General features: G+C 39.1%; 1 protein-coding gene across 9 annotated transcripts in view; it reads right to left on the reverse strand.

The window, feature by feature from the left end:
• Nucleotides 1–1261: 1261 nt before the first annotated feature.
• Nucleotides 1262–27723, reverse strand: part of CPEB2 (cytoplasmic polyadenylation element binding protein 2) — an 89627-nt gene continuing 63165 nt past the window's right edge. For 4 of the 9 annotated variants that reach the window (XM_039540049.1, XM_039540050.1, XM_039540048.1 and 1 more), the window contains 5 exons: nt 17729–17847; nt 17326–17440; nt 14702–14883; nt 12294–12341; nt 1262–1731 (listed from right to left, as the gene is read on the reverse strand). In XM_039540049.1, the coding sequence (XP_039395983.1) occupies nt 1504–1731; nt 12294–12341; nt 14702–14883; nt 17326–17440; nt 17729–17847 (692 nt within the window). In that variant the 3' untranslated portion in view covers nt 1262–1503. Of the gene's footprint in view, nt 1732–10649; nt 10693–12293; nt 12342–14701; nt 14884–17325; nt 17441–17728; nt 17848–27723 lie in introns of all 9 variants that reach the window. The other 5 variants (XM_039540054.1, XM_039540051.1, XM_039540055.1 and 2 more) reach the window with 2 other exon arrangements.

Below are 27723 nucleotides of genomic sequence, written 5' to 3' on the forward strand. Positions count from 1 at the left end.
CAAGCAAGGTCATTACTAGAACTCCTTCATCAAAATAAAAACACTATACTTGACTGTCAAGTAGCTACGTTTCATGCAACAGTGACCCCAGTTTGACAGAAGACCACAATGCACACAGGTCATACATGTAAGCAAGTTTTTAAGTCAGATTTCACTGTTGTCTTAAAGGTAAAATTTAGTTTGTTATGCAACTAGCCGACTGTATATTATACCATCTCCATTTTGACTTTACCTAGATTTAATTACTAAAGCATAATGCATTCTTATATAAGTATACTTTTTAAAAATGTATTTTGCATGGGTTTTACATTTGGTGACTGGTTAGCAGTGTGCTGGCCATCTTTGGTTTGTAGAGGAAATCTTAATCATGAACAATCAAGGGGGTTTAAATTAACTTTTTTGTAAAATTCTAGCTTTTTACTCAAACTCATGTCTATACTACATCACTCCACATTAATTAGAACCACACATCACAAAATTGCACAGGGATTACAATATTACATCCAGTCTGCATAAATCGAATTCCACTACTGACCAGGTCACAAAATGGCTGCACTTTCTAATCTAAAACTAATTTGCATATTGTACACATGGACATTTTTTTTTACTTGAGTCACAATAATGCATGCAAGTTTGTTTTTTGTAACAAATTTTGTAATTTGCTCATGCTACCTAAATTCAAGAGAGCCTTTTTTGAACATTTGCAATAACTCACCTCTTGTTAATTAACAGTTCTAGTGCATGCATATGGTGTATACAGGTAAGTAAACATGCAGTTTTTTCACATTCTAAAACTATGGCAGTTTAGGCCATATTGTGCTGCCTGCATTTTATCTGTAATGCAGTGTCTCTTAAACGTTTCAATCCCGTATTAATAGGTGGCATTACACATAACACCTATATAGCAGCATAGCTAATACAGCTTGTGATTAAAAGTGTTTAAAAATAGCTAATAAATCAGATTATCTTGAGGTATTATTTCTTGCAAGTCAAAATGGAGAGCAAAAATCAACCCTAATTTTTAGTTTATGTATACACTGAAAATAGCAACAACAATAAAAATAAGCTTTTTGTAGCAGACATATTCCATCTTCACTATTTTGCTACCTTTGGTAAATTACTGGGGCAGATCTTGAAGTTAAAAACCCATGTTTAGAAATAAGTGCACGCTTCACCCACTAAATATAGCAGCAGACTTTGTGCCCCTACGCAAAAACATTCTCATATCTAATTTTAACTTTACATATAAAAATAACTTGGAGAAAATACAAAAGAACATTTTATTTTAACATGAAAATATCACAAAAATTAGTAAGCCTGAGATGTAGGGTTTTGGTGAAAAACAAGAGGCTTGTAGTGTTTTGGCTGCTGATAAAGATGCATGTATTGATAGCTGGGGTGAAAAGCAGAAGAATGCACTTATTTCTTCTGCATGTCAGTATCTTCAAACACAGTAAGCCACATGCACCCTTCTTTCCTTATGTAGACGCTGGTTCACTATGCTTAGTTCCAGCGGAAGTGGATCTGACGTGGGCGGTCAGCCCCCTCCTTTACCAATGGCTTATGGAATTCACGACCTGCACGAGAGTGGATGTTTGCCCAGCAAAACTCACAGTAATACTGCAGGCAAGTGACATTGGCACAAAAGAAAGGAGCAAACTTTCCACCACATCGTGCACCCTGGCATTCATCACACATCTGGTCATCCAACACATATGGCTTTACCTCCACCTGTTGGGAAAAAAAACAAGATACAACCAACCCTAGTTAATGTCTTGTATTTCTGCATCAGAAAAGATTAAGCATTTTCAATCTGTTTTATGGATTCCCAACCAAAAAAAAAAAGTGTGTACATAAATGCTACAGTGGAGATATGCCACAGGAACACACCTCCAGATCATAATATGTTAGAAATACACTTCTTTTTTTATAGACAAGTGGAGATTGCAATCTACTCTTTATGGGGAGAAGTGTAAATTAAATCAGGAGGAGGAAAGGAAATGGAAGCCTTGGTTACTCTCACATTGCCCAGTAGCATTCACAGGAAGCAAAAACATTTTTTTTATGTAAATAATTTTACACACACACTTTTTTGTTTTGCTTCAAGTTGCCTTTACCAAATTCACTCCCACAATACACATTACTTTCTACTATTTATTGAGCAAATGTGCTCGGTGCTTTCAAACATGCTTCAAGGAGCATACTCTATGAATTATATTACGTTTGTATATTACGAGAGTATCTAGCTAATCTATATTGTTGATAAAGGTTAATACAGAAGCACTGGTTGTGAAAAATACCAATTGTTCAAAAGAGACCTCAGCCTGACCTCTAAGGGTATGCCTACACTGCAATTAAACACCCACTGCTGGCCCATGTGAGCTGACTCAAACTACGGGGCTTTTTAACTGTGGTGTAAATATTTGGGCTCAGGTTGGAGCCCAGGTTCCAGGACCCCACAAGGGGAGAGGGTCCCAGAGCTCAGGCTCCAGCCCGAGCCCAAACAGCTACACTACCATTAAATAACCTGAGTCAGCTGACAGAGGCCAGCTGTGGGTGTTTAACTGCAGCACAGACATACATTAACTATGCACACAATTTTGCACGCATAATTATTTGATCATGCAAGAATCTAGCTTGTATGCAAACCAGAGTTAAACTTGTACCTACCTTACCGGCTTGCTCACATCCTGTTTTAGAAACACAAATGATTGTGTGTACAGATAATTTGTGCAAATTAATAACCATTTCAGGAATAAGATATATCAAATTTGTAGCTAAAAGCCTTGACGATATATTCCTTTAACTCTTCCTGTAACTATTTTAACTTTACACAATAGGTTGTTAATACACTGTATTTCTAGGGTTGGGGTTTTATTTTGAAAAACATTATTTAAAACACAATTTTTGCAACTCTCAGACTACCAGACACCTGTCTTGTATAGACAATTTCCCCACTGCCAAACACATCTGACTGTGAGAGTGGAAAAGTGGCAAGTGTGTAAAGATTAACTTGCATTAGGTCTCTGTTACAGTTCAGTTAAGACATTGTGTTCAGAGAAGAAAAAATTTCAAAACAAAATACAAAGGAATTGACCACAACTTAAAAAACAAACTGTAGCAGCAGCAGCAACATTGTTTTGGACATTTTCCTCACTTTATAAAGAAGACATATTGCTTGTCATTTGTCTGACAAAACACAGTGTTGCAGCAGTTCATACTCAAAAAGTGATTGCTATAAAAGAATTGTTTATCTATAGACTTTAACATTATCAAGAATCTACATAAAGATGCTATCCGTTCTGGAGCTAAGCAGTCATCCTTACATACTAGGATCATACTGCTGTATGAAACAGTAAAAACTTGAATGAAAAAAAAAGTATTTAAGATGTATCCTTAAACATATGAGAAAACTAGATGTAGCATGGACAGAAACTAGTCACTTTGATGCATAATATTAATCAGCACATCACTTACCTTTAAAAATGTGTTCTAATAAGTAGGCAAAAGTATGTTTGTTGCAAGCTAGCTAAAGTTATTATTTCACTTGATGTGAATAATCAGTGCAAACTCTTGAAAATGAAGTTGATTTTAAGTCACACACAAACTCACTATTCTTACAACAAATGCTAATCAAATTAAGAGAAAAGGGGAAACAGCAATCCTTAAAATTAATCCCCAAATGCTTTGCATCAAAATTCTTTTTTTTCCAAAATGTTCCATGAGTGACTATCATTCCTGACTGGTCTACAGTACATAAAAAATGTCGTGGAAAAAAACAGGAAGTACACTCACTGCGCTAACCTGTATTTTTAATGCAAACTCTACATTCTGTATCACTGCAACAAGTTGCTTTTCTATGAGTTAAATTCAAAGCTTTTAATATGAATAGGTACCTCATGCAAGAGTTATCTTTACAATTTAAAGCAACAAGTGAAGTACTGTACATTTCAATAAGAATAAGTGTGTGTGGGCTGAACTTCAAAATTCAAGGATCTCTATCTATTGTTAGGGAGAGTGCGGTCATCAACTGTGTGCCAATGGCTCCTTAAACTCTGAAAGAACCCTAAACCCCCTCAGTGGTTTCAGTTCAACAATGAAAATACTGAATCAGTGTATTAACATAGCATATGAGAGTATTTCTTTCTAACCGTTTGCACTTTCTCTCCTTCTTTTCCTCACCTCCATGCCTATTAATATGAGTTTGGGCTTTTTCCAAAACTGAGACAAGCAAGAAAATAGTGCATAATTAAAAAAAAGATAATGACTCAAATAATTAGGGAAAAAAACACTAAAATAATCACCTTCTAATCAATGAAAAAAAATCACACTTAACATAATCTAGTACCAAGTTAGAATACAAAGCCCTGTAACTATGGATGTACAAGACTGGATGGATGTTACCTGGTTTACTGCATAAATGAAGACTATATGTCAAGTATGGTATATGTATGCACCCCGGAGAGAGACCAACCAACCATCTTCAGCCCAGAGTTATAGAAATGGAGTGGCAGAGACACAAAACTGTATCTAGAGATGTAGAGATGGATTGCATAGGGGACCATCTCAGAATGGACTTCCCTGATCCCCCAAATTTCCTGATGGGAGGCAACTCAGGTGGTAGAAAAATACACGCCTTTAGATAGGACGCATCTTCTAACTGAGATAGAGGAGGCTGATCACTCCTCATGTACAGAGATCACTCCTGGGGATGGGATTACACAGTTGAAATGAAGACAAACTCTGGTCATAGGGGAATTCAACCATTAGAAATGTAGGGATAGTCTATACGTTGAGTTAGCATGCAGCAAGCCATGGTATAATCTATAGTGTGCAGCAAGCTAGCGCTCTATCTGCAGGCTGAATCCCAGTACAGTGCACTAAAAGTTCCATAGTGCACTTTGTTGCAACATCGAAGTGCACTATGGAACTTTTAGTGCATTGTAGCAGGGACCACACAGCATTTTGTGGATGGCAAACTAGTGCATTGAAGAGCCACACACCCTGGCTTGCCAAGCACTTTCTTGCTGTGTAAACAATCTCAAGGTTGGGTATATGGTAAATGTGACATCTGTGTATCTGCCTACTGAGTGCAAAGATGGAAAATCTCATGAAATATCTAGAGACACTTCTACCGAATATTGGTAAGAAGATTCTGGTCATAATACATATTGATACCAATGATGTAGGAAAGTGTATGACTGAGGATCTGGAAGCTAAATTTAGATTGCTAGGATGTATGCATAGGTCCAGAGCCACTCTTATAGATTTCTATGCAATGCCTCCAGTTCCACATGCAGGGCCAGCTAAGCAGGGAGAACTTCAGGGTCTCAATGCATGGATGAGAAGATGGTGTAAAGAGGAAGGCTTTAAATTTACTATGTCCTGAGGAGCATTTTAGGGAAAGGAGAGCCTATATGAAGGGATGGACTTCACCTTAATCAAAGTGAAATCAGATGATGGCACATAAAATGATATTTTGGGGTATTGTTCAAAGTAGAGCTGGGGGTGGGGAGTGGGAGTTAAGGAAAACACAAGGCATCTCTGTATCAAGTAAAGGATAGGACAGAAACAGCTAAACTGGGTCAGGCAGAAATCAAGATCACAGAGGTAATTTCTGTTAAAATCAACGTGGTGTCAGACTGAGAAATTAAATAAAAATAGGCACATGGTCAAAAACTATAAATATTTATATTCAAATGCAAGAAAATGAAGAGCACAATTACATGAACTAGAATGTCTGCCAATGGAAGAGGAGGACCTTGACATAACAGACTTTACAGAAACATGGATGAACGCAAAAACCAAAACCAAACATGGATACTATAATTCCTGGGTATAGATCATATAAGAAATAAATATTAGATTGCAGAAACAGGATAGGAGTACCACATCTAAAATATTCCATAGAATCTATTCACATACAACTTCTCAATGGTGAGGACTAACTCCAAGTTATAAGAATACAAAGCTGGGTCTGTACTACTACAGATCAGAAGAAGGAAATGGATCTCTCTCAATGTTCTGAACTCAAAGACCATAACAAAGTCTAATACAATTATATTAATGAAGACTTCAACTACCTTCATATAAACTTGTCAAATATCTCAGCGGGACAAGAAAAAAAATTATCAACACCTTAAACAATTGGTTTGTGGAACTGCTAGGGTTACTGAGTAAACAAGAGAAGCTCATCTCAACTTAGTCCTCAGTAACACACAGGAGTTGGTCCAAGAAACATATACAATTGAACCAGTAAGTAACAGTACACACAATAAAATTAAATGCTACATAACGGTGGGGAGAAAGGTACCAAAAGCTGAAAAAGGAGACTTCAAAAAGACCCTGAAGTCAAAGCTAAAAAAGTTACAATCCTAACATTTGGCACAGATGCTACTTGCAAAAAACAAACAAACAAAAAATAGACTCAGAAAAATGCACAGTTTTAAACTAAAAGGAAAGCAGGAAGTAAATCAGTATGGCTAAATGGCAACTTTCAAGAGGTTACTTAAGTCACACAGATAGCTTTCAGAAAATCAACGTTAATCAAAGACTACATCAGATACTATGTCAGAAGAAAATTAAGAGGGCTCAAATGGAATTTGAAGAGCAAATAGCTAGAGGTAAAAAACCCAAACAGGTTATTTGTTGTTTAGTAGCAAGCCTCCCCATGATTGCCCTCATGTTCTAAAAACCTTTATGTTGAGTCTTGATTAATTGTAGTTATATCCAAATTATTTTTGGGCAGCTGAAATCTCGTGGGTGTACACTGTATCCAAATACTGTGGTTCTGAATGCTAAATAAAGTTGATCTAGGTATTTCTTGTTCTCTGCCCCTACCACTTAAGAAACTGTAAGCACATGCCCACATCAGTTTTACCTTAGATTTTAATTTTTCCCTTCAAGTATTTCATTCCTACCACCTAAATTATATCACTTCATAGAATCATAAGGTTAGAAGGGAACACAAGAGTCATCTATGCTAACCCCCTGCCAAGATACAGGAGTTGTTGGGGCTAAACCATCCAAGACAGTTTTTGAAAAATTCCTGTGAAGGAGCTTCCACAACCTCCCTAGGCAGTCTGTTCCATTGTCCTACTGTTCTTACAGTTTTTCCTGAGATTTAATCTAAATTTGCTATGTTGTAGTCTGAACCCATTTTCTCCTGTCTTGCCTTCTGTGGCAACAGAGAACAACTTTTCTCCATCCTTTTTATGGCAGGCTTTCAAGTATTTGAAGACAATAACCATGTCCCCCCCTTAATCTCCTCTTTTCCAAGCTAAACATACCCACTTCCTTTTATATATATATATATATATATATATATATATATATTTTAATATACACACATGTATACATACACACATGTATACATACACACACCCCCCACTGCTATTCCAACTCCCTTCTTGGCACCCAGAGGCCCTTCAAAATTTCTGGTGACCTAAATGCCATGAAACAGAACTGTCTACTAAGAAGTTAAAGCTTCTGTCACCATTAATTCCTTTTTTTTCCTAAGGGACTTTGTGGGGACAGACTGCAGATAAGATGCTTGTTAGCATTAGGAAATGTGTTAGTGTGTGTAGTCTGTTGGTAGTTTAGTTTTTTTCAAAAGTGTAGAAACAAGACTCATGACCAAAATGATGTTCTTGGTCAAGCTTTTAATTTATTTTAGGATTCTTTCCCACCATTCCCTTTCCCTTCTCTAAAAACATAGGTATCAGTCCTTATGTCTAGCCTGATCAGCAACTATTTAATGTCTTAAGAAAAGTGATCTAATTTGAAGCTAACAGAAAGTAATTAATTACATTTAAACATTGCTCACTCTGACAGGGTGCACTTCCCCGCACTGGACAAGTTGGGGTTAACCCCATACTTTGGGCAGAGGAAACCACGCCCCCTCTCCTCTGCTGGGAATGCTCCAATTAGAGTGTCAGTATAAAAGGGAGCAGCCCAGATCAGCCAAGGATGACCGCTGAAATGAGAAGATGCCCAGGAGCTGCTAGAGCCTAAGATTGTGGAGGCCAAGCCTGCTGAGATCAAGACAGCCATCCAGCTACCTGCAGACACCCAGGTGACATTGGAACTATCAGGAGCTTCACAGGCCAGAGACCACGTCACTGGAAGACACAGTAGGAAGTAGCCCAGGGGGGCTAGACATTGAACTGGTTGTAGGACCAGGTGTTAAGTCAGTGTGGTTCGGATGGATCCCCACTGACTTAGAGGCAAATACACTTGCTGCTCATAGGGCCCTGGGCTGGGGCCCAGTGGAGTTGGGAGGGTCTGGGTCCCCCTACCCTGTCCACCCCACCCCTGGGTGGTGGCCCATCCTCCTCTCGCCTCCAAACCGCGCAGCCCTGTGAGGAAGAGCAGCCTTGCAACAGAGCAACACAAGAAAAAATTAAAATCTAAGCGTATATTTAATTTCCTTTATAAAGATCAGTGGCTATCTATACAAATAGTATTAGAAAAATAATTATAAAAATATTGCATTTCTTTGGCTTGACCAATATTTCCATGCACTATTTTATATGAATACTTCAACCAACTCCCCACCCCCCCCAAAAAATTACCTTTGATACATCTCACAAATCTATGGGGCAAAGAATTGGATAAGAAAAGCATTAACAAATGGCCAAATCTAATAGAAAGTCATCCTCAAGAAGTTTCATACTCCTGTCAATTTGGAAACAGTAAATGTAGAACTGAAAATATTAATTCTCTCAACAATAGTTTATTGGATTGGGCAAAAACTACATCATGAAGGAAAAAAAAATCTTTAAAGAGTCCTATTTTGAAAAACTATTCAGTAAAAATGGCATTTTGAGTATCATTATTTTTGTTTCAGTGTCTCAAATTAAGTTTGTTCACTCTCTCTCTCTCTATATATACACACACACACACACACACACATATACACACACCGCTTGACTTTTATATATATATATATATATATATATATATATATATAAAAATAAAAAAGGATTTTTCTTCTAACTACAAGCCTTGCAAACGCATCATGGGGTCTTAAAGTCAAGCTGTATTCTTTCTGGCTCATGTATCAACACCACAAATAAGATTCGCTGCCTAAAGTTCCAATCTTTCTATTAGAATGGGTGTGCACAGAGCCATTACTTTTAATAGAACTCAGCATAGATATAAGGGTTTGCCTATTCGGAAGCAATAGCAGGAGAGGGGCCCAAATTGTGCCTCTGAATTACATCTACACAACCTTGTTTCCTTCAATGTTTAGAGATGAGACAAAAACCGAGAGGATTATGACAGCAGTATACAAAACACAGAAGGTATCTTGGATGTTTGGATTTACCTTCTCTCATAGGACAAAAACAAAGGGACAATCAATGAAAATGAAAGGCAAAAAAAGTAAAGAGTTACATTAAATAAAGCAGACTTTTTGTTTGAAGTCAAAAGGGATATAAAACCCCTCATGTTTCAACGCACATGTCAACCTCTAATTGACAGGGATTAGGTAATATTTCCTTTATGTGCCATTTATTCCATAATTGCGCCCACATCAGATTTCTGGCACCCTCCTCGGAAGCTTCTGTTGCTGGCAGAGATAGAACACCAAACTAGATGGCCCACTAGTTTGATCCTGTATGGCTATTTCTATGCTCCTGCAAGTGATCTTCCTAAGCTAAATTGTTTGGTAACAAACAGGAGTAAGAGAAAGATATAAGGAGAAAGACAGAAAACTTCCCTTTAATTAAAATTGCATTCAAGTTGCATTCAAATATATACCCAATGAACAATAAAAGATACTGAAGACATATGATGATCTGTTCTGGACAACTAATTTCTAGTGGCCTAATTCATCTTTCATTTAAAAAAAAAAATCTCAGGAGATTTCTGCTTCCCAGTTTCGTGAATTAGTTTAACAGCGTCATTACACTTTCATTTGCCATAGTTACAGTGGAAAAACTAATCAAAGCCACAGCATGGAGAATTTATATATTTGAAACATTTAACAGCTACAAGAACCTTAGTGTTAGAAATGGGGATTTTTTATGTAAAATTTAATGCCAGAAATTAACAACAGTCTAACAACCGTAATTACCCAGGTGTTAATGTGGCAAACAAATAGGCAATGTTTTGTGCATCTGACACTCTTCATATATTATACTGAATTTAAAACAAAGGCATTAAGTTTTGCCTTTTGACATCTCTCAAATACACCCTGATCCAAAAACTTCCTTAACCTCTGTGTCAGTATACTACTTATGTAAAACATAATGGTTTCAAAGCTTTCAAAACTGTGATCCACATTATACAGTTTTTACACTACATTTTATTACCTTCAGAAAATTGTGTACACATGCATCAGTCAAAAGTATGAGATTTAATCCCCTCCCCTTTATGTATTTAGAAGTAGTACTCTTTCCTATATATTAGTATTTGGGCGAAAGCACAATATAAAAGCCCCAAACAAAATTGGGATCCCATTATGCAGGGGAATGTACAAACACATGGGAATGTAACTAATTTGAAATGATGGAACAATTGAGTGTAACAAACAGTAGAATCAGCAGGATAAAATAATAAGGTCACACTATTACATAGCTCAGCTACGTACATCATTTGATAGCTTCTCATTTTTTATAAAGAAAAACAAATATTCTAGAACTCACTCAGACTACTGATCAACGTGGCCATCACTAGCTTCATGATTTTCTGTACAAATATAGCATTTCAATATAAATTATTTTACAATAGCTCTATGGGTCTGATACCAGATTTCATAATCAAAGCAACTATCTTGCTTAACATTTGTTTCATTTTAAAGACACGTCTGAAAAATTAGGCCTGTATTTTAGATTTCCCAAAATCTAATATTAAAAATAAATATGTTCTAATAGAAAAGAAAAAAAAAATTAATGAAAGCAGCATGTTAGAATTTAAACATTCTTCTGCAGTGTTTACACCCCAATATTATAGCACAACAACACTCAAAGTGAAACTGACTAGGAAACAAAATTGAAATTTACTAATCTATTTTCATTGATCCAGAAAACTAAAATACAAAAACCAAACATAAGTGTGTAATAGATAAATTCAAGGTTTCAATTATTCAGAGACTAAATTACAGTAAGTAATATGTAAAATGGAATTTAGGAGGACTAACAGATTTTGAAGAGGAAATAGATGAAATATAAAAAAAACCCAAGAGATTATTCAAGTATATCAGAAACATAAAGCCTGCACACAAATCAGTGTGTCTTCTGTATCATCAAGGGACAAAGGAGGCAATTAAAAGAAGATAAGAACATTGCTGGGAAGCTAAATAATTTCTCTGCATCAGTCTTCACCTCAGAAGATGTCAGGAAGAAAACTACACCAGAATTCCTCTTTTCTGGAAATAAAAGATAAGATACTAAAAGAGATTGAGGAGTCAGAAGAGGTGTCGAAACAAGCGGATAATCTAAAAAGCAGCAAGTCACTATGTCAGGATGGTATACATCCAAGAGTACTGAAGAAGCTCAAGGATGAAGTGGCTGAACTGCTAGCAAAGAACATGCATTCTTCTAATTAAAAATAGCTTAAGGACTGAAGGGTAGCAAAAATTGTACCAATACATAAAGAAGTTCCAGGGGTGATCCAGGTACAGACCAGAAAGCCTTACTTCTGTACCTTGTAAATTCATTGAAATAACAATTAAAACCAGAATAAAACAACACCTGGAAGATCATGATATGATATAATCTAACCAGCATGGTTTCTGCAAAGAGAAATAATGTCTCACTAATCTATTAGAATTTTTGAATGGATCAGTATAGTAATAGATAAAGGAGAAACTGCTGACATTTATTTAGACTGTCAAAAGCCTTTGACAAGGTCCCTCACAAAAGGCTACTAAAGAAGCTAGGTAGCCATGGAATATAAGGCAGAGTATTATCTTGGATTGAAAACTGGGTAACAAATAAGGAACAAAGAATAGGAATAAATGGTCAATTATCATCACGGTGAAAGGCTAATAGAGGGTTCCATACTTAGGAACCTTAGGGTTCCATACTAGGAACTTTCTTTAATATTTATTAATGATGTGGCTACGCAAAGAGGTAGTAAAATTTGCAGATGATAAAGTTATTTAAGCTAGTCAAATCCAGAGAATAATGTGAGGAACTTCAAAGGGACCTAACCAAACTAAGTGAATGGGTAACACAATGGCAGATAAAGTTCAAGGTAAATAAATGCAAAGCAAACATATATTGGAAGGAAAAGTTTGAATTATCCTTACAGGATTGTAAATTACTTTATTAACTCAGTAAAGGTACCTGGGCATCATTGTGACAGATCAATGAAGACTTCTGTGCATGATACAGCTGCAGTCACAAAAGCAAACAAGGTGTTACGATGCATAAAGAACAGGATGAAGAATAATACAGAAAATATTATAGTACCATTTTATAAATCAATGCTGTACTCCTCATCTGGAATACTGAGTGGAATATCCACCTCAAAAAGTATACAGCAGAATTAGAGGGGATTCAGAGAAAGGAAATTAAAATGTTAGTGTCATGGAAACATTCATATAAAGAGATATTGAAAAGTTTGGGATTGTTTACCTTAGAAAGGTAAGGAATAAAAAAGGACCCAAAATAAAGGTATAAGAAAGAAAGAATGGTACAGGGAAGATAGATTGGTGCTTTGGTTCTCCCTGGCTCACAACACAAGAACCGGGTAACACTCAATGAAACTGAAAAGCAGCAAATTCAAGATTGTTAAAAGGAAATACTTTTTCCACTCATGGCATAATTCAACTGTGGAATTAGACTAGCACAGTATGTCATGGAAGCAGAGAACTTAGAGGGCCTGGACATTTATACGGATAACAAGAATATCCAAAGTTATACCAGTTAATGCAAGCAAAGTGTTTTGGAATGAACACACACACACACACACACACACACACACACTTCCCCTCTCCCTCTCCCTCCCTCCAATGCTTAGGACTATTTCTATTGGGGACTAGGAAGAGAACTTCACGGAGCAGATATCAGATCTGCCTCATGTGGGATTCTCACACCTTCCTCTGAAGCATCCTCTGGCCATTATAGAAGACCAGATACTGGACTAGATGGATCATTGGTCTGATCCAGTAGAACCATTCTGATATTCCTGTTTCAATTTCCCAGTAATACAGCTAAGGAATGTTTAAATGGGATTCATAATCTGACAATATGCCTTCAATGTTCCTTTAGAAAAGTTAAATGACTTATTTATCACCATGGCATGATAAATTTACTGTCTACCCATTTATGGCCAGCATCACCATAATATCAGAGTTCCTTATAATTATTAATGTATTTATCCTTACAACATCCTTGTGAGGTAGAGAAGTGCTATTATTCCCATTTTGCAGGTGGAAACTGAGGCAGAGACAAATTAAGTGACTTGTCCAAGGTCACAAAGGATATCTGTGGCAGAGCAGGAATTGAACCCTGGACTCTAGAGCCCCAGCCCAAAACCTGAACCACAAGGTTATCCTTCTTCCCACATAAATACCTATTAGCCAAAGGACTAAAAATCTATTAGCCAGAGACTGATGCAGAAGATGAGAAGGGGCGGTCTCACCAATAAAATTAATGCCTTCATGAAAAGTCCAGTCCACTCTCTTGCTCCACACATAGAATTGCTGGAAAGGAGGATTCTGTCACAGGACCCTACATGAGGGCTTCAACTTCTACTTCATCCTCTAATTAATAGGTGTATGAAAAATGTGAAGCTATTCCTCAGTCTTCTCTGCTTAAAGGAATAAGGCATTCCCTCTCCCCACAACAGCCAGGAGGTTCTAATGAGAGGTACTATTTTTCTCTCAGTCTTTGGCCTGCTATAAGGGAGAAGGGAATCTCCATTACTCCAACCTTCCTCCTCTTTACCCACATTCCTTTTTGGGAACACTCTCTCCATGATAAAGCTCCAACAACTGCCACTACCAATAGTTTTCCAAAGCAGCAACGTACTGTACTTAAACTGACATCATTTATGTAAGTTTCCTTGCTGTTCACATGCTTCTAAATAGCAGTAGTGAAACTGACCAAGCTTATCAGTATCAATTTGATTTTTGCGTTGGGAAGCTATGAGCAGCAGGGGATACACAGGAATTGTCCGTCTGCAAACTCAGGAAGACAACACTTATTTGGTGCACATTTAAAAAGCTCTCTCTGCGATGTTAAGAGCTACCAATATCTGATTTTGGGTGTCCATTGGGGCATATTTTCACAAGTTTTGAGCATCTACAACCAATGGAAACTGCTGATACTAAGCTGCTCTGAAAATCAAACCTAAGGAGTTTCAGTGTAGAAGTGTCAGAATGGTAGAAGATTCCATCACCGTGCTGGTTTACTTCAGATAAAAGGAAGAAAAACTAAGTGTATTTTTCCAGCCCTTTGCCCTTGATGTCAAAAAAGGAGCTATGTCTCTAGAAGAAGAAAAATATACGGTATAGAGTAAGTAACAGGAACAAACTGCTGCTTTGCTGAATATATATTGCACAATAAGGTTTTAATTTCTAGAACTTCAGCAGTTACATGACTATTAAAAGAAATGTAACTAAGAAGTTAGTATCAAAGCCAAACCAAATGCAACTTCAGTGAATTCTGCGAGGTGTGTTTTATAGCTTGCAACTCATTTGCAGAGACACGTAATAAATGTTTTAAACAACTAATTCTGTACAACTTACTCGTTTATCGATATCGCCATGCTGAAGTTGAACAAACCGAGCACTAATGGCAGCAATATAACTCTGCTGATTGGAAAATGCAACACGCCCAGCACCTTTGGGGTATTTCAGCTCAGGGTCAGTATCAATTCCTGCATAACAAACTCCACCATAGAGACGGTCCATTATCATAGCCAATTCCACTATGGAAGAACAAAAGAATACAATAATATTTTAAAATAAGCAATGTAAATGCTGTCAAATGTATTTTTATTTGAAAAGTAATAGAAAAGAAATATTAGTAATTTATTATGTCATATGTATTGTAAAATACAAACCAATAAATCTAGGAAATATATACGAAATATTTCATAAGAATACTTAAAATATCGATTTTCACAGCAGTGGCCACATCCCTCTCAAGTGACTTTATAAAGTCAAAACTCAGTAGAACAATGAGTCACTGCCACCTATGTGCCCTAAAGCTGAACTCTAAGGGGATTTCCTTCATGGGATGTGAAAGAGGATTTTTGGGCAGACTCAGGGGCTGATGAATGCATGGACTGTGAACTGGGTAGAATTCCTACAAAAATCCTTGAGTACATGTTGTAGCAGTCCACTATTGTTTGGCTGTATAAATGCTCCATACCCTGCCTCCATTTGGAGTGGGGGCTCAGGGCCGCCCAGAGGATTCCGGGGGCCCGGGGTCTTCGGCGGCGGGGGGCCCTTCCGTTCTGGGACCCGCCGCCAAAGTGCCCCGAAGACCCGCGGCGGAAGCCCCCCGCCGCCGAATTACCGCCGAAGCGGGACCCGCCGCCGAAGCGCAGCCCGGTCTTCGGTGGTAATTCGGTGGCGGGGGGGGGGGTCCCTGCCGCGGGCCTTCGGGGCACTTCAGCGGCGGGTTCCGGAACAGAAGGGGCCCCCGCCGCCGAAGACCGGGCTGCGCTTCGGCAGCAGCGGGTCCCGCTTCCCCTGCCCCGGCCTCAGCCTCAGCCTCTTACCCGAGCGCGTCTCCGGCGGGGCCTGGGCTCCGTCCCGCTCAAAGCCGCGTGTGAGGGGGCGGGGCTGGGAGCTCCGGGCCGAGCGGAGGGAGCTGCCCCGCCCCCTCCCCACGCCGCTCTGAGCGGGGCGGGGCTCAGGCCCCGTTGGAGCTCCCAGCCCCGCCCTCTCCCCACGCGGCTCGGATCAGGGCGGGGCTCAGCCGGAGACTCGGCGTTTGATGCGCTGAGGCTCCAGGAGAGGGGCGGAGGCGGGAGCCTCCGCTCTTCTCTTGGGGGCCCCTGCGGAGCCCGGGGCAAATTGCCCCCTTTGCTCCCCCCTCTGGGCGGCCCTGTGGGGGCTTCTGTCCTTCAAACCCCTATACAAAGCCTGCTTATCTAGACTTTGTGAGTTGGAACAGAATTTCATAAGAGTTAATTTCAAATGTACAAAACAGGTATTTTGGCAAACCATTCACAGCATTTAAATGCCCACTTCAGTTACTGCAACTGATTTAATCTGTATATAGTGAAATTTTACATTTAGGACATAGATGATACACTTGGAAATAGGGCATGAAGCTGTCAGCTGATGGTGCTGTTGAATAATAGTGTTTATTTTAAATAAACATCTGTTCACAAATACAGTAAAAAGTGAGCTAAAAGTCTTACTACTTTAGTGAAGACAAGATAATCACATTAATGCCACAGAAGCTCAATTTCAGCAGATATTAATATGACAAGCAGTAGTGTGTTTGTTTAGTTTACTCAAACAATGAGCTTTGACCAAGTAACTGGAACATTTTGACTGAAGTGATGAAAAAGAATCACAACACTGTTTGGAAGAAGAAAAAGGCCATACTATGTTTTTGCTGCAGTGACAAAAAGCATAATGCTTATAATATGGCTAAAGATAATTTTTTTGTGAATGAAAAAATTCCACGAGGCCAGGAAATTCTAGGCCCAAGAATCAAAAACCAAAGAAGATTTTTTACACCCAGATCTTAGATTGTCACTTTTTTGGCTCTCAATTTTGTGATGGACTAATAGATGTCGTGTGTCTTCCTTCTGACTGCTGTTCTTTCTGTGATGGAGTTATGCTACATTACAAGTTCTGGTATCATGAGTGGCACTCCTGCAGTCTCTCTAATAGGTGCTGGGATTTCTAGCACATTGCACTATGATTCCATTTCATACAAACTGTTGACTGGATGGATGCCATGGGATGCTTTAGTAGACTACTAGTAAGACTGGAACAGCAGCAGTAAAATTCTGAGCAAGTTCAAGTGCAGTAATGGGAGCATGGATTCTCCTACCCACACACTTTTTTTTTTTTTTTTTTAAACAAAACCAACCTTTGAGTGATAAATTTTACGTTAAAACTTTGACAAGTAATATAAGTGAATTTCCTGTAGCTTTAATTTGGATATAACCATGAAGTTCTTGATGATTTTAAATAGCTATAAATGATGAGCAGTGCTTTGTGGCCACAGCCCACCTGGAGAATTTACAGGAGAGAGAGTGTAAATACAGGGAGATATTTCACAGATAAGAATATCTTGATGGTAGACTGTTTATAAATCTTATGCAATATGTATGATTCAGTTTATTTCTGACAATAGTATACCTTTAAAAATTGCCACATTACAATACCAGTTTTATACTTACCAGCTCTTAATGGCCTAGGGACGCCTCCAACAAAAATTGTTTTTCGAGGATCAAGCGGCTGTGAACCATCCATCACAAAGTCACTATCACTTAAGTTCCAGGGACGAATCTGAACCTATTTAATAAAAGAAGAAAATTGCATGCTTAAGTCTCACCACATTACAGTCCTAGCATGTTCATCAGTCTATATAAACTGTCACAGTCTCATTAACTGAACATGTCTAGTTGCTCTGTTTTAATCCTATTAATTCAAGACACTGCGGTTATTTGAGTCATTCAGTTGTCCCAGATGTTGAACTCTGACAACAGTAGTTTGCTTTTGATTATTTTCACCATCATCATCTCAGGAGCAGCTTTAGACAGATGGCAGCTATAGCCTGGAGGCCATCTACTGTTTACTTACTGGCTTGTCCTTGATAGTAGGACTGGAAACACATAGATAGAGCTTTCCATCTTCTTCAATGCAGGCATCAATCAGTGCCTGAACAGAGCTCTCCTCTTGGAAAAGGAGGAACGCGTATCCTGAAGCAACAACAACAACAAAAAATTAGCTGAAAGCGTGCATTTTTTTCCGCTTATGTTCTTCACAAAAAGTGTCTTCTCCATGCGAACATATTTATTTGCAAAGCAAGATTCAACGTCAAACTAATTGTCTGTTTATAAAATCAGACAGCATCTTCATCTATGTAAATAACCTCCATGGCCATTTACGTTAGCACCGACCTTAAATCTCTTAGTAACAAAATTCTTCATCAATAGCTCAGTCCTTAGTGTTCTTCTAAAAGAGACTATCAATCACACACTAGGAAGTTTAAGATAACATTTTACTTAAGACCCAAAACCACATTTCACTGCAAGCAGTAGACATTATATGATAAAAATCTTATTTAGCACAAAAAGGCTAATCTCAATTCTAGAAATTAGAGCAAAGTACTCTGTTGCATAAGTGATTTACCAAGCCTCTCAAACACTATTCAAATAGGAATTTAAATGCATAATTAATGCTTAGGGGGAGCCACTAGAAAAGCATTTTAATGGTTCTGGTTTAACAACAACAACTTTTTAAAAAACTTTTGAAGAACCCAGCAGAAACTCCACAGTTAGGGTTTTGTTCTAAAATATATTTAGAAAACACAAACATTTCTCGTTTTTCTCTAAAGTAGAGTTTTTCTCTGAAGTACGTTACCAATTCAGTGTGAAAATTTTAGTTCATTTTTATGCCATAAATTTTCAATGCAGTTTTAGTTTACTTTCACTATGTAAATATTTAACAGAATTTCTTTGAAAATGGGCTTTTGCTGGAATATTTCCTTCTCAGTTCTACTCTTCACTGTTGAGCAATACTTCTTTAATAACATTTTTTCTTTTTACACAAAACTTGGTAGCGAAGTGGATCCTATGCAAATCAGGTGCAACCAGAATTGTTTTTCTTTTTATAAAAGTGACAGGATTTAAGATAATTATTGGTAACCAGGTAATAATTGACAATTTATGCACTGTGCACACAAACTTGATTGTTGGCCTGAGCACACAGAAATTGGATTGTATGACAGGTCAGGTTCACACAAACTTCCTTACTTGCTTGGGGAACAGGTGCACATAATCCTGCTTGATTTGGTGGGTGGGAAGCTTGGTACTTCAAGGGTGCGCGTGCGCGCACACACGTCTGATTATTAGGGGAGAATTGGGTGCACAGGGCTGATTGAGGGGATTTAGGTGCATTTAAAATCTTCTTTGTAGGTGCTACTGTTCTGTAATACTTTATCCTACAACAGAGAAGGAGTGTTCAATCACCTCTGCTGATAGATAAAATATTCTGCACTTCTACCTACAACAGGTCTGCACTATCCTCTTACAGAATTATAGAAATGTAGTAGAAATGTAGAGCTGGAAGGGACCTCAGATGGTCATCTAGTCCTTCCCCGCCTTCCTGCACTGAGACAGGACCATGTATATCTCTAGACCATCCTTATCAGGTGTTTGTTTATCCTGTTCTTAAAAAACCTCCAGTGACCGGGATTCCAAAACCTCCCTTGGAAGCCTATTACAGAATGTAACTTTTATAGTTAGAATGTTTTTCCGAACATCTAATCTAAATCTCCCTTGTTACTGATTAAGCCAATTATTTCTTTTCCTACCTTTAGTGTATATGGAGAACAACTTATCACCTTCCTCTTAACAACAGCCCTTAACATATTTGAAGACTATTTTCTGGTGTCCCCCTCAGTTTTCTCTTTTCAAGACTAAACTTACTCAGGTTTTTTAACCTTTCCTCACAGGTCAAGTATTCTAAGCCTTTTATAATTTTTGTAGCTCTTCCCTGGACTATCCATCTTTCTTACAGTGTGGAACCCAAAACTGGACACAGTATTCCAATTGAGGCCTCACCAGTGCCAAGAAAAACAGGACAATTATCTCCTGTGTCTTACATATGACACTCTTGAATGACATTTGCCTTTTTCACAAACGGTATCACATTGTTGGCTCATATTCCATTTGTGATCCACTATAACCCCCAGATCCTTTTCTGTACTACTACTCCATAGCCAGTTATTCCCTATTTTGTAGTTCTGCATTTGATTATTCCTTCATAAATGTAGTACTTTGCAGTGGTCTTGACTGAATTTCATCTTGTTGATTACAGACCAATCCTCCAATTTGTCAAGGTAATTTTGAATTCTGTCCTCTAAAGTGTTTGCAACACCTCTCAGCTTCATGTTATCTGCAATTTATAAGCATAATCTCCACTCCAGTATCCAAGTCATCAATGAAAATATTGACTTATATTGGACCCAGGACAGAGCCCTGTGGGACTCTACTGGATATGCCCTTCTAATTTGACAACAAACTATTTATAACTACTCTGCATTTGTTTTTTCAGCCAGTTTTACACCCACTTTATAGTAATTTCAATGAGACAGCATTTCCCTATGACACTATCACGTGGGACTGTGTCAAATGCCTTACTAAAAATCCAGATATATCATGTCTCCTGCTACCCTCTCCCCATACACTAGCATATTAATCACATCAAAGGAAGAAATTAGGTTGGTCTGGCATGATAGCTCAGTGGTTTGAGCATTGGCCTGCTAAACCCAGGGTTGTGAGCTCAGTCCTTGAGGGGGCCACTTAGGGATCTAGGACAAAAATCAGTATGTGGTCCTGCTAGTGAAGGCAGAGGGCTGGACTCAATGACCTTTCAGGGTCCCTTCCAGTTCTATGAGATAGGTATATCTCCATTAAAAAAAAATTTGGTTCTTGACAAATCCATATTGGCTATTACTTATCACCCTATTATTCTCCAAGTGATAATAAACTGATTGTTTAATAATTTGTTCCACTATCTTTCCAGATATCAAAATTAGGATCACTAGTCTATAATTCCCTGGGTCCTCTCTTTCCCCCCTTTAAAGATAGGTACTATGTTTACACTTTTCCAGGGCTCTGGGACCTCACCCATCCTCCATGAGTTCTCAAAGATAATTGTTAATGGTTTCACAATTGCTTCAGCTAATTTCTTAAGTGCCCTAGGGTGAATTTCATCAGGTCCTGCTGAATTGAATACATTTAACTTACCTAACTATTCTTTAAGCTGTTCTTTCCCTATTCTGGCTCCTGGTCCTTCCCTCTTTTTGTTAATATAGCTGGTTCTGGTCACAATGAACCTTGTTAGTGAAGGCTGAAGAAAAATGGGTATTATACGCTTCAGCCTTCTTGATGTAATCCATTATTAGCTCTACTTCCCTGTTAAGTAGAGGACCTACGCTTTCCTTCATCTTTCTCTTAATGTATTTATAGAGAGCCTCCTCTTATTGCCTTTTATGTCCCTGTAGGTATTACTCATGTTGTACCTTTGCTTTTTTCATTTGGTCTCAATATGCTTTCATTATTCTTTTGTACTCATCCTTAGAAATTTGTCCATGTTTCCACTTTGTTGGATTTATTTTTTGAATTTCAGGACATTAATGAGCTCCTAATGCAGCCATATTGGTGTTGTGCTAGTCTTCCTATTTGTCCTTCGCATTCTGTTGTGCCTTAAATACTGTTGCTTTGAGAAACTACTCTCTCTCCTGAACTCCTTTTTCCCTTAGCTATTCTTCCTATGGAACTCTACCTATCAGTTTTCTCTGCGTTTGTTAAGGTATGTTTTTTTGAATTCCATTTTCCTTATTCTACTGCTCACTCCTTCCTTTCCTTAGAATCATTATATCAATCATTTCATGATCATTTCAGAATATTGCCTTCCACCATCAGATTCACAACCAATTCCTCTCTGTTAGTGAGAATCAAGTCTAAAATGGCTGCGTCCCTGGTTACTTTCTACACTTTCTGAAAAAAGAAGTCCCCAATACATTCTAAGAACTTGACAAGAATTCTTGTCAAGGTTTCACCCACAATTAAGCATTAAAAGAAGCTAGGAAATCAGCATACAAAAAACTTGGTTGCAGTGCAGTTAGGGTTACTACATGTACATACATGCACCAAACCTGACACAAACTCACAAAACAAAGAAATGAAGAGGTAAGCTACAAAACAGCATGTACTCTCTACTCCTCTATCTACAAGCACACACACTTAGCCATTACCACAACTACCATATGGCACAGATTATAGAACACAACCCTAATGATGACCTCCTTTTACCCTTCTGCACACATCCCTCCAACACTATTAGTTGTGGATATTTAGTGTAGTAGTTGGATACGTTTGTTTATGGGTTGTATACAGAAGTGCAACAAAAATGGTAGGCATCTCAAGGGGTTGGGTTGGTGAGACAGAATTAAGGGTTTAATATGTGGTCAATAGTTGTAATTATGGTAAAGTGCGTGCTTGTGGGTGGAGTAGAGGGTATATACTGTTAGGCAGCTTAACTTTTCATTTCCCTGATTTTGGGGGTTTCTCTTTATTTAGAGTTCTCTTAAGGAGTTGTACGTGAATATAAACTTCTAGATCACATGCTCATTAGTGGTAATAATTCATAACTCAGGATTTTCTATGAGCCAAAGCGTGTATGCTTTGCACATGTTTCAATAGATATAAATACCACATTTTCTCAAACAATTTCTTTTCAATGTAGATCCTTATCAGAACTTGGGGAATGCACATTCTATATAAGGCAAAGGATTTCACGTCATGCAATGCCCATTAATGTTAAATGGAACCACGCTTCTTCATACTGAAACAGTACTTTTTAAAAGTGACATTCTGAAAAGGGAAGAAGTGTAGGAGAATTTGATAATACTGAGATAGCAGGTAAATCTCTTCTTTCTAAGTATCAGAATTAGTTTTAGAATCACATTGCTAGAAACCTAAAGCTAGAGAGATGCCAAGACAAACTGGAAAAGGTGGACACTAATAACACAATATTCTAAATAAGAACAAATCTTCAAGAGATGTAAAGAAAGGAGAAGCTATTTTTGAAAAGTATGGATCACAGATGGTGGGGCGAAATGGAACAGATGAACTGCATAGGTCCTAGATACATGATCTGTGAAAACCACACAAGATTATTTAAAAACTTCATGCAACTTTAACACAAGCCCTATATACAGAGGCTAGAAATGCAGTTAGACATACAACTAAGGACAAAAGATGGGCATTATGGACTAGATCCAAGCCAGGGCAGATGGAGGTACAAATTGCAATTTCCTGAGATAAATATTCCTCTTGCACATCTCAGAGGAATGGGAGTTTACCAAAGAGAGAGGGAAGGCTTCCCCACTGTCCTCTTCTCAGGGTTTGTGCTCAGAGAGGGCAATTTTAATTTCCATCAGAATTCACTGGATTCCCACCTACAAAGACTGAGGCAGAGGTGTGCTGAATCAGTGAATTCCCTGGCCAAAACATGACATAAACAGAACAGCCTATTTTTGGGTCTGTGGTGGCTTCCTATGACCTAACCTTCTCCCCCAAACCAGAAGAGGCATATTTCCAGTCCTGGCACATTTCTTGTCACCAGGACCCTGTTTTAAGACTATAACTGGGTTCAAAAAAGAACTAGATAAATTCATGGAGGATAGGTCCATCAATGGCTATTAGTCAGGATGGGCAGAAATGGTGTCCCTGGCCTCTGTTTGCCAGAAGCTGGAAATGGACAACAGGGGACAGATCACTTGATGATTACCTGTTCTGTTCATTCCCTCTGGGGCATCGGCATTGGCCACTTTTGGAAGACAGAATACTGGGCTAGATGGCCCTTTGGTCTGACCCAGTATGGCCGTTCTTATGTTCTTACGTTAAGAGAGCAGAAAGCAACATAAACCAGAGGTGAATTTAGCTTATCAAAAATTTAAGTTGGGAATAACTGGATACTTGGGAGATGAAGATTTGAAGTGTTGGTTCCTTTAAATACTCCCTGTAGTTCTTTCCATACAAATTTAATCTTTTTGTCCTGACTTTAGGTTGGCTACGAATACTTCTACAGCTTTTGGCCTACCCCCCAAAACAACATTCCTGTTTGTGTTCAAGAAATGCAAGCTGATATAATAATATAGGTATTAGATAAGAGTTACAAATGAAACAGTCTAGATGGATTTGGGGCTTTGTTCTCTCCAACCAGAAACAAAGAACATTTTATATTCCTCTGTTTAATGGATTCCTTTTCAGCAGCTAGGATTTTTTAGTAAGTAAGTTGCCATACACACTGAGATGAATGGTGATGATAGCTTAGAGCGGGCTTGAGATATTTTCTCCTATACAAAAACACTTGATTTTTTTCTGGTTGGCCTCAAACTGTAAACAACATAGAACACAGTGACACACAACCCTGCCTATATTGAGATGCCTCATATGGATTGGCATATCCTCACTGCAAGGTATTTCTGAACTTCACTTGAATGACAATGGAACCAGAATCTTCACGTCAGCCTGTGTGACTTGAACATGGGTATTGTTTCATAAATAAGGATATCTGCCAACTAAAGCACAATAGGAGCTCTTGGTGAATAAATATAGGATAGCAGGAAGACAAATTCCCACTAATCAACAGTTAATAGATCACTTATGGACTCTGAACCCTTATTTTAATAGGCGAGATCTCTCTACTTCAAAGAAGCCTAGCTACTCCAAGACGTGCTGAGATTTGGGCCTAATCATCTGAGGTGCTGAATGCCTACTATTAAATGCTGAATGACATCAACTCTTATTGATGTAACTGGGAGTAAAGGGTGCTCAGCATCTCTCAGGAGGCACTCAGCACTCTGAAGAATGAGGGCTTTTGTGTACTCTCTTCAAAAAAGGAAATCTTTGCTATAGAACTTGGCCTCCCATAAGGCTCCCTTTAAACAGAGAACTTGGAAGGAAAGAAGGAAACGTAGCTTGGAAAATTAAACAGGACTCCAATGCTGACAAACTGGATTTTACCGCCACAGAGACTACTAACTTAATTGGCCCAGGTTTAAACAACTTCAAATATCCATTGCCACTCCCTAACAAGAGTGAATAAACAATAATACATAATTAAATTAATCCTATCAAAGGTTATTTGAAATTTATAGTTGACATACATAGAAAGCAAATGTACACTGCTAGGACTACAATTTTGTCTCCAAGTAAAGCTAACCAAACGGTAGTTGCTCCAAGGATTCCCCTAAACAAAGAAGGGTGTATAGATAATATTTCCCTTTGAAGAATTATGTTGTTTATAAAGCTTGGGCTCAGATAAAGCCTTTAACAGCAACATTCATTGTTTACCTAGTAATAATTTATAGGCAAATAAAACCAAAGAAACCAGCTGCAGTACCCTCTGCCCCATCAAACTACCCTAATCCTGGCTGCAACTCTAATCCTGGCTCAGTGTGGAGGGAAGGCCCTAGGGTTGGGGCTAGAGAGCAAGCCTGTCCCACACTTGCACTGCAGCAACCCCTCCTGTCCTGTGGGGCTGGGCCCAGCACCCCGCTCTTGGCATTGTGACTTGGTGCGTGGGGTCACAATAGCACTCAGGTTTGGCCCAGCTGCCACTCTACCATCACGGATGGGTGGCTGGGCCAAATTTGAGTGAGTGGCATTGTGGCCTGGCACATGGGCCTGCAGTGCCACTCAGGTTTGGCCTGGCTGCCCCTCTGTCATGATGAAGAGTGGTAATGCAACCCCATTCACTAGGTCACAAAGCCACTCCCTCAAATTTGCCGAACCAACCCTCCATCCTGATTTCTGTGAGTGCAACTGCATTTTCCCCAGCTAAAACCACCACTGGATCAGACCGAAAGCAGTTACAGTAGAACCTCAGAGTTATGAACACTAGAGTTACGATCTTATTTGTCAACCACACACCTCATTTGGAACTGGAAGTATGCAATCAGGCAGCAGCAAAGAGCCAAAAAACAAACAAACAAAAAAACCAAGTACAGTACTGTGTTAAACTACTAAAAAAAAAAGAGAACGTTAAAAAAAGATTTGGCAAGGTAAGGAAAAACTGTTTCTGTGCCTGTTTCATTTAAATTAAGATGGTTAAAAGCAGCATTTTTCTTTTGCATGGTAAAGTTTCAAAGCAGTATTAAATCAATGTTCAGCTGTAAACTTTTGAAAGAACAAACATAACGTTTTGTTCATAGAATCATAGAAGATTAGGGTTGGAAGAGACCTGAGAAGGTCATCTAGTCCAACCCTCTGCTCAAAGCAGGACCAACCCCAACTAAATCATCCCAGTCAGGGCTTTGTCAAGCCAGGCCTTAGTCAAGCCAGGCCTTAAAAACCTCTAAGGGTGGAGATTCCATCACCTCCCTAGGTAACCCATTCCAGTGCTTCACCACTCTCCTAGTGAAATAGTTTTTCCTAATATCCAACCTAAACCTCTCCCACTGCAACTTGAGACCATTGCTCCTTGTTCTGTCATCGGCCATCACTGAGAACAGCCTAGCTCCATCGTCTTTGGAGCCCCCTTCAGGTAGTTGAAGGCTGCTATCAAATCCCCCCTCACTCTTCTCTTCTGCAGACTAAATAAACCCAGTTCCCTCAGCCTCTCCTCAAAGTCATGTGCCCCCACCCCCTAATAATTTTTGTTGCCCTCTGCTGGACTCTCTCCAATTTGTCCACATCCTTTCCGTAGTGGACAAAACTGTCCACAATACTCCAGATGTGGCCTCACAAGTGCCAAATAGAGGGGAATAATCACTTTCCTCGATCTGCTGGCAATGCTCCTACGAATGCAGCCCAATATGCCATTAGCCTTCTTGGCAACAAGGGCACACTGTTGACTCATATCCAGCTTCTTGTCCACTGTAATCCCCGGGTCCGTTTCTGCTGAATTACCACTTAGCCAGTCAGTCCCCAGCCTGTAGCAGTGCATGGGATTCTTCCATCCTAAGTGCAGGACTCTGCACTTGTTCTTGTTGAACCTCATCAGATTTCTTTTGGCCCAATCCTCCAATTTGTCTAGGTCATTCTGGACCCTATCCCTATCCTCCAGCATATCTACCTCTCCCCTCAGCTTAGTGTCATCCGCAAACTTGTTGAGGGTGCAATCCATCACATCATCCAGATCACTAATGAAGATGTTGAACAAAACTGGCCCCAGGATCAACCCCTGGGGCACTCCGCTTGATGCCAACTAGACATCGGGCCTTTAATCACTACCTGTTGAGCCCGACAATCTAGCCAGCTTTCTAGCCAGCATATAGTCCATTCATCCAATCCATACTTCTTTAACTTGCTGACAAGAATACTGTGGGAAAGCACATGAAAAGCTTTGCTAAAGTCAAGGTATATCACGTCCACCGCTTTCCCCATATCCACAGAGCCAGTTATCTCATCACAGAAGGCAATCAGCTTGGTCAGTCATGACCTGCCCTTAGTGAATCCGTGTTGATTGTTCCCAATCACCTTCCTCTCCTCCAAGTGCTTCAAAATGGATTCCTTGAGGACCTGCTCCATGTTTTTTCCAGGGACTGAGGTGAGGCTGACCGGTCTGTAGTTCCCTGGATTCTCCTTCTTCCCTTTTTTAAAGATGCGCACTATATCTGCCTTTTTCCAATTGTCAAGGACCTCCCCCAATCGCCACAAGTTTTCAGAGATAATGGCCAATGGCTCTGCAATCACATCAGCCAACTCCCTTGGCACTCTCGGATGCATTGCATCTGGCCCCATGGATTTATGCATGTCCAGCTTTTCTAAATAGCCCTTAACCTGTTCTTTCACCACTGAGGGCTGCTCACCTCCTCCTCATACTGTGCTGCCCAATGCAGCAGTCTGGGAGCTGACTTGGTCTGTGAAGACCAAGGCAAAAAAAAAGCATTGAGTACGTCAGCTTCTTCCACATCATCTCTTCACTAGGTTGCCTCCCCCATTCAGTAAGGGTCCCACACTTTCCCTGACCTCCTTCTTGTTGCTAACATACCTGTAGAAAACCCCTTCTTGTTACCCTTCACATCCTTTGCTAGCAGAGTTATGAACAGGAGAATG

This window comes from Mauremys reevesii, linkage group 5 (genome assembly GCF_016161935.1).
Source record: "Mauremys reevesii isolate NIE-2019 linkage group 5, ASM1616193v1, whole genome shotgun sequence".
In the NCBI taxonomy this organism is placed as follows: Eukaryota; Metazoa; Chordata; order Testudines; family Geoemydidae; genus Mauremys; species Mauremys reevesii.